General features: G+C 42.5%; 1 protein-coding gene across 2 annotated transcripts in view; it reads left to right on the top strand.

Annotated features, from left to right (window-relative positions):
- MICU2 (mitochondrial calcium uptake 2) overlaps positions 1 to 13,200 on the top strand; it is a 215,461-nt gene that overhangs the window by 172,326 nt on the left and 29,935 nt on the right. For both annotated transcript variants that reach the window (XM_074985444.1, XM_074985448.1), the window contains exon 6: positions 1,633 to 1,715. In XM_074985444.1, coding sequence (XP_074841545.1) covers positions 1,633 to 1,715 — 83 coding nt within the window. The remainder of the gene's footprint in view (positions 1 to 1,632; positions 1,716 to 13,200) is intronic.

The following is a 13,200-nucleotide window of genomic DNA, read 5'->3' as shown; positions in this document are numbered from 1 at the left end:
TGTTGTGCTTCGTAGAGATATTCATCAAATATTAGTGCATCACACATTTATTCAATTGGAAATGCTAATTAGCTGGTGACAGGGTTATAATGTATAAAGACAACGTGTAATATTTTGCCATATTTACTGGAGAGCAAAAAGAGGCATTTTCTTAGTTTTATCACTCTGCAAAAATACAAACTTTGAATTAAGCAAGGTCCATATTTATGTCAGCCAGTGACTGAAAAATTACCTCCAATCTAAAAATGTCTTTGAAGGGTCCTCACATTTCCACAGGAGATTGAATATTACATTCAGCATTAAGTTCCTGGAGACGCTTCTGACCCTGGTAAACTCAATGAGATATTTCCTAGCTTTTTTTTTTCTGACTGATGGTAGCTCTGTGCAGGTGTGCCAGCTCCCAGATATCAGTGGGGTCACTTACCAGTGCAGTGAACTTCAACCATATTTCAGTGTCAAATTACTCCTGGGTGGGTTAGTTAATAGGACAACCCACAACTGAGTCAAGTAGCCTCATACGGACAAAACAAGCCAGCAGTCACGTAGCACTTTAAAGACTAACAAAATAATTAGGTGATGAGCTTTCATGGGACACACCCACTTCTTAAGTTCCAAATGGCTAAGTGTAGTGCCTTGCATGTTGAATAATAACAGAGAGGTAGTCATGTTAGTCTGTATTCTAGCAAAACAAATCAGCAGTCATGTAGCACTTCAAAGACTAACAGAATAATTAATTAGGTGATGAGGTTGGGGTCTGCCCCACAAAAGCTCATTACCTAATAAATTATTTTATTAGGCTTTAAATTGCTACATGACAGCTGTTTTGTTTTGTTAGAATACAGACTATATGGTCATCTCTCTGTTCATATGGACAAAATTAGTAGTTTAGAGAGTTTTCCAGTTTCTTTGTGTCTACTAGACACACATGTAATGAAATTGTCCTAATGGACAAGAGGCAGCAAGCTGGTGAAAGTAATGCAGTTCATGTTTTTTTGCAAACTATTTGCATAATTTTGTTACTTAAGGGAAAAAATTAAAATTCAAACATACAGGAAAAGAAAAACACAGGCTGGCTCAGGACCTAGTGGCTAATTCCCTTGCTCCTTGCTGAGAACTGGCTGTGACCCAGTATCTTGTTTCTCAGGGCAGTAGAGACTGAAAATAATGATATATAGTATGTGTAGTTTGAGAAGTACTGAAACCACTCTACAGTGATTCTTCAACCCATTTTGGCAATCTTGATTGGACTTGGTGGTTTCTTCCAGCTGTTCTGAGCTTGAAAGTAGGTACACGCCATAGAGCTGGAACTTAGAGATGGTCAACTGTAATAGCAAGATGAGGAAACGTGATTCGGATTCATAGGGGTTAGAACCTAGGGCATTAAGATAGACTAAATTTTCAGAATAGGTGAGAACAGATCAAGATATTCTGCTGTGTTTAGGTGCTATTAGCATTTCATAACCCACATTTCTATGTTTTGAAATGGATATGAAAAAGGGTTTTTGAATATTCGCATATTAGTTGCATATGGGTCATATGGTTCCTTGGGAATTCAAAGCATTTGCCATGCTGTGGAAAACTGAAACTGCAGGTGATAATTCTGCTGTATTTATGATTAACATTTCTTTGCAGAACCACAAACTGGATTTCATATTGCTTTTAAAATGTTGGACGCAGATGGCAATGAACAAGTTGAAAAAAAGGAGTTCTTTAAGGTATGTTTATTTTTAAAGCCTATGCTTTTCTATAGCTGTATATCCATCAAAGGAAAAGTACATTAAAAATCTTCAAGTGTAGTCTTTTACATCTTATCTGTGATCACATCTTACAATACAGAAAATTATATTTGTTAGTACATTTTATTTATATGAAAGTAATATATAAAAAGCATCACCACAGAGTTTGAAAGTAGTTATATCATCTTTGATGTTCACTTTTATAATCCCTACCTTTCATCCATATCTGCAGATCTCTGTATAGTAGTAGTTGCCCCAAGTTTGACCTACCTTAATGTATCAGCTGGGAAAAGTCTTCCAATTTCTAAATATTGACTTTAAAAGTCACTCTCTGATTTGTTTTGAATTGGATTGTGCTGTTCCATAATAGTAAATAAATGTTCCCAACATAATATATAATTTAGATGGGAAAAAGAATTTGTATTTGAAAAACAAGTGGGGGAAAGTGTTCTACAAATAGAAAAAGAAAACTATCAAATGCTTTATTTTAAAGCTTTTAAGGGAGTATTATTAGTTTTATAGACAATAAAAACCTGTAGTAAGTATTCAAAATGGTCCTTACAGGAAAATCTATCTCAAATATTCAAGTCAGAAATTGGAAATGAAAATAACAAACCTGGAGACTTTTTATGCACTCTTATTGTGATTTCCTCTTGCATGACTGTAGATAAGATTTTAAAAGAAGCAGAAATGACTGCTGTTATCATATGAGTTAGTTTCCAACAGTACCCTAATGATAAACAGTACTGTGATCAAAGTTAGAAATAAAGTAATATCCACTTACTGTGAACCTTAATAATTGGTACACCCGCCTACTTGATTGGGAAAATTGCAAAGGATTCAGTGGAATGTATTTCAATTATGTTAAACTTTGAGATAATGGCTCATCAACTGCTGACATAAATTTCTCACTGTGCTGCCTTTGGTCATTTCATATCGTTTCCCAGCTCGGTTATGATTTTTAAATGAGTCTCTTGCCTTAATATTGTTTAGAAAACATTTTAATGCTTTGGAGTACCTTTTTTAGAGCAATTCCCGAAACTAAGCAGTGTTTCCCAGTGCAGTGTGTTCCTATGACACTATAGTAATTGAGACAATTGCTTAATTTTGGTATGTTGGTGTCTCTCTCTTTGTGCCAATTAGGAGGATTCTATCAAACTGTAATTCAATGGCACAAACAAATGGCCAAGTTCAGTTCAGTACCATTTAGTAAATATAGGCCCAATCCTGCAAGATGCTTGAGTGTCGTCAGTTCTCAGCCAGTCTTGTGTACAAGTTCTTCCAGATGTGAAAAAGTTGTCCTATGGTTTGCTTACATCAGTATTCAGCTGATGAAAAACAAAATCAAATTACAAAACAGCAATTTTCTTTTTACGCTTTTCATTCTTACCCACAGCTTCTGATAATCATCCAACAGGATTGCGTCAGAACAATTAAAATACGTACAGGCTGAAATGCTTTTATCCGGCACACTCTCATCCAGCAACATCCCTGGTCCAGCAGGACCACAGATTTTGCTGAGCCAGAGAGCTTCAGTGGAGCCCTGCTGGTGGCAGGGAGCCCCACAGGGTGCTCCATGGGCAGCCAGGCTGGGGAGCCCCAGCAGGGAGCCTTGTCAGTGCAGGAGAGCCCCACAGCACCCCAGTGGGAAGCTGGGTCAGGGAGCCCAGCTGGGGCATGGATCCCACCAGCAGCCCCGCGGCAGTGGGTAGCCCAGCCAGGGCATTGGAGCATTGCTGGGGCATGGAGCCCCACAGCGGAAGTTGGGCTGGGAAGCTCAGTCAGGGCACAGACCCCACAGGCAGCCCCACTGCGGAAGCCCAGCAGATGGTGGAGAGCTCAGGCAGGGTCAAGAAGCCCTGCAGCCCCATAGCAGAGAGCGAGGTCAGGAACCCCAGCTGGGACACAGACCCCACCAGCAGCCCCACTGCAAGGAGCCCAGCCAGGGAGTCTGGCTGGGACACGGAGTCCCACCAGTAGCCCCGCAGCAGTGTGGATCCAGGGCAGGGTGGGGGACAGGGAGCCAGGCTGTGGAACCTGGCTAGGGCACAGAGCCCTACAGGCAGCCTCACAGCAGGGAGCCAGGTCGGGTAGGCTGGCTGAGGCACAGAGCCTGTCAGAGAGACCTGCTGGCAGTCCCATGGCTGGGAGTCCTGTGGGGGGCCCTGGCCAGCAGCCCATTGGCGTGGAGCTCCCCAGGCAGCCTGTGGGAAGAAAGCTGGTGGTGGCCAGGAGGGAAGCCCAGTCAGCAGGCAAGGCCTGACCTCCCCTGGTCCAGCAAATTCCCTCATTCAGGACCACTCAGATCACATGGGTGCCTGATGAGGCAGGTGCAACCTGTACTAATCAATTAAATGTGTCTCTTCCTGCTTCTGTTTTTTGAAGTTGAACAATATAGTACATTGATAACATACAGATGTGGCTGCGTCCATTAAAGGTCATGAAAATCTATGCTTTCTTTTTGTTTGGCTGCCTACAGTGCCAGGTCACTTTACCACTTCTTTGTTCAGTGTGTACTACTGCAGGAAAGCAAAAAAGAAAATTCCTGGTTAAGCGTATTGCAAGTTTCTCTTCATTTTAGATGTTCTCTCTTTATGTTGAATGTATTAAATCACACGTAATTTCCATGTGTGTTTAAATAAATTCTGATTGAATTATCCAGTATTAACAACAGAAAGTAATCAAGATGTGTGGCGATATAATCAATATGAGAAGTTAGAACCTTGGAGAAGCAATCATGCGAAGTGAATGCCATTATAGTAAGAAACATTGTTACTTTGATTGTCTTCTGATATTGTATTAAGGAATTGAAATGGAAATTGTAAGAACACATGAAATGTAATGCAAAGCAATGAAAGTCATTACATTTAAAATTGTCCTTAAGGATGAGAACATGCTAGAGAAATTAGAAAAAAAAATTATTTTGTTTTTGTCCCTCTTCCTGCAGGGTAGTCTTGTTTTCGGGGGAAGGGTAGAACAAACCTCATGTTTGTACTGAAGAGAACAATGTCTGCAATCGCTGAGTGAATCTTCTCATATGCTTGCTTATAAAACACTTATGAGAGGTGAATAGTTTAAAGCATTTATTTCTGTGCAGCACTAGTTTGGTGGATTACAATTCAAAACTAAGAATTTATCGTCAGACCATTAGAGTTTGCGTTATCAGCTACCAATACACTGAAAAGACTGTCCAACTCATAGAGTGTTTAAAGTGTTAAAAATGAAAACTGTTACATAAACATTATTATCAGAGAGGTAGCCGTGTTAGTCTGTAGCTTCGAGAACCAGAAGTCTGGTGGCACCTTATAGACTAACATATTTTGGAGCATATCTGTTAGTCTATAAGGTGCCACAAGACTTCTTGTTGTTTTATAAACATTATTAGTCCACCTGAAACAAGTGCCTGTATAGCTAACAAATTAACAAACTAAATGTCTAGCTAGTTAGCAGAGATCTACCCGTCCCTATTTTTCCATGATTTGCTTCCAAAGAAAGTAAGTTGCAGCTCTTTTTATTTTGCCTCTGTTTCACAATTTTGCCTTCTCCTAAGTTTCTTTTCTTCCTCATTTCTTCTCTCATTGATACAATTTGTTTGTGTACGGTATCACTTATTAACCCAGGAAGTGTTGTTTTGGTGCCCATCTTTTCTTTTCCAAATATATAATAACCAAAAGGCTTCGACATATCATGAAAAATAGATTTTCTATGTTGGAACATTACTTTCAATCTTTTCCCAGTATTGTCAATCGATGTGAGGCAATCGCTCAGACAGAAAGATCAAAGAAGGAGAGAATGTGTGCTATCTCCCTGGCTGAGTCACAATTATTCCTGGTTCTGAATGTGCTCGGAGAGGTCTGTTCCATCACCTTGTAAATGGACATGGACCATTGTCCCTCATGTCTGGTGGAAGCCCATGAGCAATGTCTAGGCCCACTAATGCTCAAATATGGAATTGTCCAGTTCTCACTCAGAACAAATGACATACATTATCTCACAAGTTACAGCCTTCACTTTGTGGTAAGGTCAGTAAGAAGGTCACTCCCTGCAGAATCATTTTCAGCCCAATCTGTTGGACTTCATACCAGGATGTGATGTGGAAAGTGCCCTGATTGTGTTCCACATCCATGAAAATAGGCACCTTCCATACTCTTAATTATGAGTTGCCTTTGGCTCCTCTATGGAACATGGCAGGAACAGCTAGAGTTGTTTTAAGGTGACTTTTTAGGCTTGTTGGATTAATTTGGCATGTGAATTTAAAGCACAGTAACTATCCTTACATAAACCTTTGTGTGGACATTCTTATTCTAGAATAAGTGAGTCCATAAATGGGTCTGTTCTGCAATATCTCTAAAGCTACGTCTACACGTGTATGCTACATCAAAATAGTGTATTTCGATGTAGCGACATCAAAATAAGCTATTTCGATGAATAGCGTCTACACGTCCTCCAGGGCTGGTGCCGTCGATGTTCAACGTTGACGTTGGGCAGCACCACATCGAAGTAGGCACTGCAGGGGAGCGTCTACACGCCAAAGCGGCCCACATCGAAATAAGGGTGCCAGGAACAGCTGCAGACAGGGTCACAGGGCGGACTAGCACTTCCCAGGCAACAGCAAGCCACTCCCTTAAAGGGCCCCTCCCACACACACTTGCACTAAACAGCACAAGATCCACAGAGCCGACAACTGGTTGCAGACCCTGTGCATGCAGCATGGATCCCCAGCTGCAGCAGCCAGAAGCCCTGGGCTAAGGGCTGCTGCACACGGTGACCATAGAGCCCTGCAGGGGCTGGAGAGAGCGTCTCTCAACCCCTCAGCTGATGGCCGCCATGGTGGACCCCGCTCTTTCGATGTTGCGGGACACGGATTGGCTACACGTGCCCTACTTCGACGTTCAACGTCGAAGTAGGGTGCTATTCCCATCTCCTCATGAGGATAGCGACTTCGACATCTTGCCGCCTTACGTCAATGTCAACTTCGAAATAGCGCTCGCCCCGTGTAGACATGGCGGGCGCTATTTCGAAGTTGGCGCGGCTACTTCGAAGTAGCCGGCATGCGTAGACGCGGCTTAAGTGTAGAAAAGCCTTTATTCCTATCACAAGATCCTAATTGTTGTTCTTACTAGCACTCAAATAGCTAAGTCCGTAACTAATCTAGTTAGTGGAATCTTCTCACCACTCTGTGTGAAGATACTGGAAAAGGTTTAGAGGTGCGGTGTGGCTGTGATTCATTTTTAATCAATCCCAGACTGAGCTGATTTCTTGCTCTCCTACTGTCTGGTAAAGATAATGACCTGGTTGAAAGGTAGCTTGCATTCATTGGTTTTAATTAGCTAAGACAGCGGCAATGCATATAGTTTGAGAAAATATCTCAAAGAACTGGAAAGGACTGGAAATGCACTCATAAATTAAAATATTTGTCTACCAGTTTTCAAAGTGATATTACAGTTTCTGTGTCTTACGGGGTTCTCCTTTGTTTATGGAGTCTCACGTAACAGAAGTGGCCATAAATTCTTTGGCCCAAAGATACTTCTTTTTCTCTTAGATGCAGATCTCTTCTTTGGTTTTCCCTTGATTACAACCTAGAAGCTTCAGCTACTGCAGCTGTTGCAAGTTTTACAGTGTCCACGAAATTCTAAATAGCCGAGAACCATTTCTTCCTTTCTTCTGCTCTTCCATAACCCACCTTATGCCCCCAGTGGAGTTCCTGCATTCATCAAGAACACTTCAGCTGTCAGTCTTCATGGTAAAATTCAGGCACAAATGGTGTGAGTTATTCTCAGTTATGGGACCTTGCTTCTGAAAATCCATCACAGCCCAAATCTGATCACATAAAAGTCCTTTCTTCACAAAGTAAAAATAGTATATTTTGAATGCACATTAACATCTCTGTGTTAGGCAAGCTAGAGTTATAATAATGTCCTGTTCAGGATAAACACTGAACTCACTTTAGGGTTTGTCTTGACTGGCCACGGCTACATCTAATTTGTCTGCACTTGGGCTGAAATCCTGGCCCCAGTGAAGTCAGTGACAAAACTCCCACTGAATTAAATCAGGTCTAATTTTTACCATGGGATTGTAATAATCATTCATATATTTAAAAGCTTCTGTATCCTAGTGTGGACATGTCTGTGTGTGATGGACACAGCCTAAGTGTAGCAGCATTTTTTTTCATAGGGGCTTATAAATCTTATGAAGTTTTCTAGCTGATAATTTAGTCTTTTTCTGGAAAATGTGTTTGGTTGCTATAGGAGAGTGCAGGGCATATGCTCTTTCATTGGGATAAGTGTGCTCTTTTTTTTCTTTATACAAGTAATGGAAAGTGATTTATGACTGATAGATGCATGTAATAACTAATGTTATCTCAAATCAATTAATGACAGATTTTATAATGAACTATTCAGTTCTGGTACACATTCACAAAACACATGTAGTTCATACATTTAGTGTTAATAAGAAGCTTTATTAAATATATGGTGAAAGCGTTGACCTTTTAGGAGAAGTCTTTGGGGCTGCACAGTGGTAACAGAAGGCAACAAATGAACTCCGGGTTTAATTCCTGATTAAGGTACCAATGAAAGTGTTTGCAATCTGAACTTAAACTTTAAAAGAACTAGCATTTTATGGCAGCCAAACAATTAAGATAGGATAGGAAAAAATAAGGGAAAAGTATGCGTCTGTTTAAACACTACATAGGGAAGATAATAAAATGAGGATTTCAAAATGACAAAAAGCAATTATTTTTGTCCAGTTCTCAACACAGTGGATGATATTGGAAAACATTGTGCAGGAGATAAGGAAATGGAGAGATAATATTAGAAAAGTAATAAATAACAAGAAGAAAAATTACTGCGAACAGAAAGGAAAGGAGTTGGGAAAATATGTAACATGTCAGTGCTTGGCTAGTTACTTGCCTTGTCACACCCCTTTTCTTATCCATTGTCTTCTAGTAGTCTGTTCAGATCATATTGACCTCCACATGTATTAGCTGCACAATTGGACTCTACCTCTGTAGCACAGATCTCCACACTTGAACTAACAAAGTAATTGGTAGTACAGGTTGAACCTCTTTAGTCCAGCACGCCCTCGTCTGACAACATTCATAATCCGGCATGATTTTTGTTAGTCGGATAATCATTTGTCATGGTGTGGCCAAGCTTCCTGTGGTCCCATAAAGTTTATTTATAGGCATCAGTCCTGGCTCTCTGGGTTCCATACTGTTATTTAGCTCTAATTTATCCCTAAATGTTTTCTAAGAGCCCAGTAAGCAGTGGAGGTGTTGGTAATGCTGCTAGGCAATATTGGCCTGCTGTGGACCAGAAAATTCTCTTTTTCGGCATTGATCGGGACCTGAAGGGGCTGTTCTAGAGAGGTTCAACCTGTAGTAGTAGGCTGTCATCTTCTGTGTCTGTAGATCAGCCGGAAAGGATGACAAGATAAATACTTTGTCTAACTTTGTAGCTGTTTTCTCATGGCAAAGGAATCATGGCTTCGATTCCATGTTTTGGAGGACAGTATTTTCTTGTGGCTACACTGTGCCCTCTTCTGTCCCATCTCATCTCATCTGGCTTCAATGCTGGTCGTATTCAGCTCTTCCAGGACATTAGTGTTTGTGCTCCTATCCTCCCAAAAGATATATAGGATTCTCCTGAGGCAGCTTTGAGGATATTGTTCAAGTGCCTTCAAATGCTGTTTGTATGTTGTCCAGGTTTTACATGCCTACAGTAGTGTTGAAATAACCACTGGGTATACAGGGAGCTTTGTCTTGGGATAGACATCCCAGTTTTTGAAGACCCTTTGTCTCAGGTGGGCAAAAGCAGAGCTTGCACAGCTCAGACAATGCTGGATCTCTGTGCCAATGTCAACTTTAGCGGAAAGATGACTTCTGAGGTATGGGAAATGCTCCACATTTTCCAGCACTACTTCTCCATTGACTTCAGTAGAACACAAATGAGGGTGTCCGGTTGATGAGGGTTGGTGGAGCACCTTGGTTTTTTGATGCTCAGTGTGAGGCCGAGACTCTTGTATGCTTCAGTGAAGGTGCTTAAGATGGTCTCAAGGTCTCCAGGGGAAAGAGAAGCACCCATGTTGTCATCCGTGTACTGGAGCTCCATGATCAAGGTCTTGCTTTTAGCCTTCTGTCTCCTGAGATCAAAAAAGCTTCCTGTTTGTTCTATGGACAGTCTTCATGCCATCTGGAAGCTTGCCATCAATGAGGTGAAGACTCATAGAGATGGAGATGCAGAACAGTGATGGGGCAATGACCGAGCCTTGCTTGACTCCCATTTTGACCTCAAAGGGGTTGTTTTGGGATCCATCGTTGTTCAATACTGTGGCAGTCATATTGTTGTGAAGCAGCCTCAAGATGCTAATGAATTTCTTGGGGCAGCCGATCTTCGAAAGCATGGTCCGCAGGGCACTATGATTGATTGAGTTGAACACTTTGGTTAGGTTGATGAAACTCATGTATAAAGCTTGGTTTTGTTCCCAACGTTTTTCTTGAAGTTGCTGGGCAGAGAAGGTCATGTCCGTTTTTCCTCAGAATGGTCAGAAGCCACGCTGGGATTCTGGGAGAATTTCTTCTGAGAGTGGCAGGAGTCGGTTTGCAAGGATTTGAGCTAAGATTTTCCCTGCCATTGCAGAGGGAGATGCCACAACAGTTTCCACAGTCCAACTTGTCACTATTCTTGAAGAGACTGACAATCAGTATGTCTCTGAATTCTTGCGGCATCTGCTTCCTATTCCAGATCTTGAGACTCAAGAGGTGGAGTTTGTGGTGCTGTAGAACAAGGAGAAGTGGAGTCCTGCACCTGGGACTGAAGAATCTCAAGCATTGTTATAGGCTGGGAATCAACTGGCTAAGCAGCAGTACAGCGGAAAGGGATGTGGATGTGCTGGGGCATGTTCAGTGGAGAACAATGAAAATGATTAAGGGGCTGGAGCACATGACCTATGAGGAGAGACTGAGAGATTTGGGCTTATTTAGTCAGCAGCATTCCTAGCCCATTCAGGAAATCTGTAAGGTGGCTACCTGGTCTTCCATACATACACTTGTGGCCCGTTATGCAATCACACAGCACACAAGGGAGGATGCAGCAGTGGACAGGGCTGTACTACATTCATTCCGGGTCTCCGACCCCACCTCTTCACGTCAGCTTGCACTCAACTACATTGGAATGCACATGAGCAATCACTCAAAGAAAAGACAGTTACTTACCTCCATTGCTTATGTCTATTCCAAAACCCTCCTGCCTTTCCCCACTGTCAGAGTAGCTGGCAAGAAGGAATTGAGCTGTGGCGGCGTGGGTAGTGCTTATATTGGCTGCTATATTGGCACCACTCCAGCGGGCACCACACCAACCCAATGGCTACCGGCCGGAGGAAGAAGACTTCCAGCAGCTGGGCATGCGTGTGCGCACACATCTACATTGGAATAGACACGAGCAACACATCTCAAAGAACATCAGTTACAGAGGTAGGTAATTGTCTTTTCATTTCAGAGAAAGCAATTTCTCTTACAAAGGAACAGGCAATATTTCTTATAGACTGTCTGTCAAAGCTGAAAAACCATTTTTTCTATAAACAGTATCTATCTTACTTATAATACCTATAAACAAAATACCTTTCAATAAGTAGCAGCTGCTGTAAAGTCAAGGCTATATAACTACTACTATGTGTCAGGCCTACATCCGCTGCTCCAGACCAGAGACTGATCCCTTGTCCCCTCGCGCGCCCAAACTCCCTCCCAGAGCTTGACCCACTCACCACCTCCAGTACCCAGAGTGCCTCCCAGAACCCAGCCTGTCACCTCCTCCCACATGCCAACCCAGTGCCCCATCCTGGTGAAAATGAGTGCCAGTGTGGAAAAGTCCGTGATGAAGAAAGAAGGGTTGAAGCCTTGGGGAGGGAGTGAGACAAGAGCATGGCCTCAGGGAAGGGGTGATGCAGGGGTAGGGCAAAGGATTGGAGTTTGAGCAATTAAATAATTGACAATCCTGGGAGAGGTGTGGGGAAGCCATGGCCATGTTAGAAGAGCACACCTAGCAGCGCAGCTGCCACCTCACTGGGCACCCCCCAGTGCAGCCACAGCACTGTCCAAATGTGAGGCAGACCACATCCATGCTGGTGTGACTTGTGCATTCATGGAGGCCCATTGACTCTTCTGCCCTGGAGCCCAGAGTTGCTGTCAGCAGGCCTGCCAAATAGTGACTTGCAAGGCATCTCATAAAAACTAGTGACCCACTTGTCATTCACTGGGAAAGACCCACTTCTTCAGACCCTAGCCATGCCAAAACAGTCTGACTATGGTCTGAAGAAGTGGGTCTAGCCCGCGAAAGGTCACTATCTAATGAATTATTTTGCTAGTCTTTAAAGTGCTACTGGACTGCTTTTTGTTTTGATAGTGTATAGACTAGCGCGGCTCCCTCTCTGCTACTTGTCATTCACATTATGGACTGATGTGTGTTTTGTTAGTGTGTAAAGTTGTGTGTATGTGTGTGCGCACATGTGCGCATGCATGCTGGAAATATGTTCCAAGCAATCTGAGCAGACAGGGCAAATGAACAAGTTTGTTGTAAATAAAGTACAGTAATGTTGCTTCACTGTTTGCCTGTCTCTCTGATGTAAATTGAGTGGGGTGAAAGAAGAAACAATAGAAGTACATTTCCACGTAGGGCAGCAGTTCTCAAACTGTGGCTTGGCACCCTGTAGTAATGGGGCCACCAGAGGTGGTATTTGACTTGGTGGGGTACAGAGCTTAAGCCCCCAGGTTTCAGAGCTGGGTAGCAGGATCAGGCTTCAGCTTCAGCCCTGGAGCTCAGGATACCAGCTACCTGCAAGATGCTGAAGCCCTTAGACTTTGGCTTTTGGGCCCCTGCCCAGGACGGTGGGGCTCAAGCTGTGGCTTTGCTCCCCGCCTTCTCTGGGGTGGTGAGGGTTGGGAGGGTTCAGGCTTTTGTCTCCGTTTCTGGGATCACATAATTTTTGTTGTCAGAAGGGAGCCATGACATTTGAGAACCCCTGATCTGTGGTAAACACGTAACTTGCTAATGTTACGTTTGATTCACTGGACCTGTTTTTGTTTTGTTTTTTGTTTTGTTTTTTATCCATATCTGTGTCTTTTTCTCTTGCTCAGTATCATTTAAATCTCTATTCTTTATTAGTAAACTTATTCTTAGCTTTACTATAACCATTTCAGTGCTGTTATATTGAAATATAGAATGAGTCTTCAGCTAACCTACAGGCTTGTGTGTGTACTGTCTCTTTGAAGGCAATAAATTAATGATTTCTAGAAGAATGCAATGGGAGAGACTGTATATTACAGTTGGAGACCTCTGAGGAGCTCCAGAACTGGGATTCTCTGTTACCTGCAATGCAAAATTAAAGTTGGTAGAGTCCTGAGGAATGTGCTGGTGAAACAGACAGATTGGTGCTCTAGAGAGCTGATACAATCTAATCTTGTGAAGGC

Source organism: Carettochelys insculpta, chromosome 1 (assembly GCF_033958435.1).
Source record: "Carettochelys insculpta isolate YL-2023 chromosome 1, ASM3395843v1, whole genome shotgun sequence".
NCBI classification, from domain to species: domain Eukaryota; kingdom Metazoa; phylum Chordata; order Testudines; family Carettochelyidae; genus Carettochelys; species Carettochelys insculpta.
This window is presented reverse-complemented; position numbering and strand designations above follow the sequence as displayed.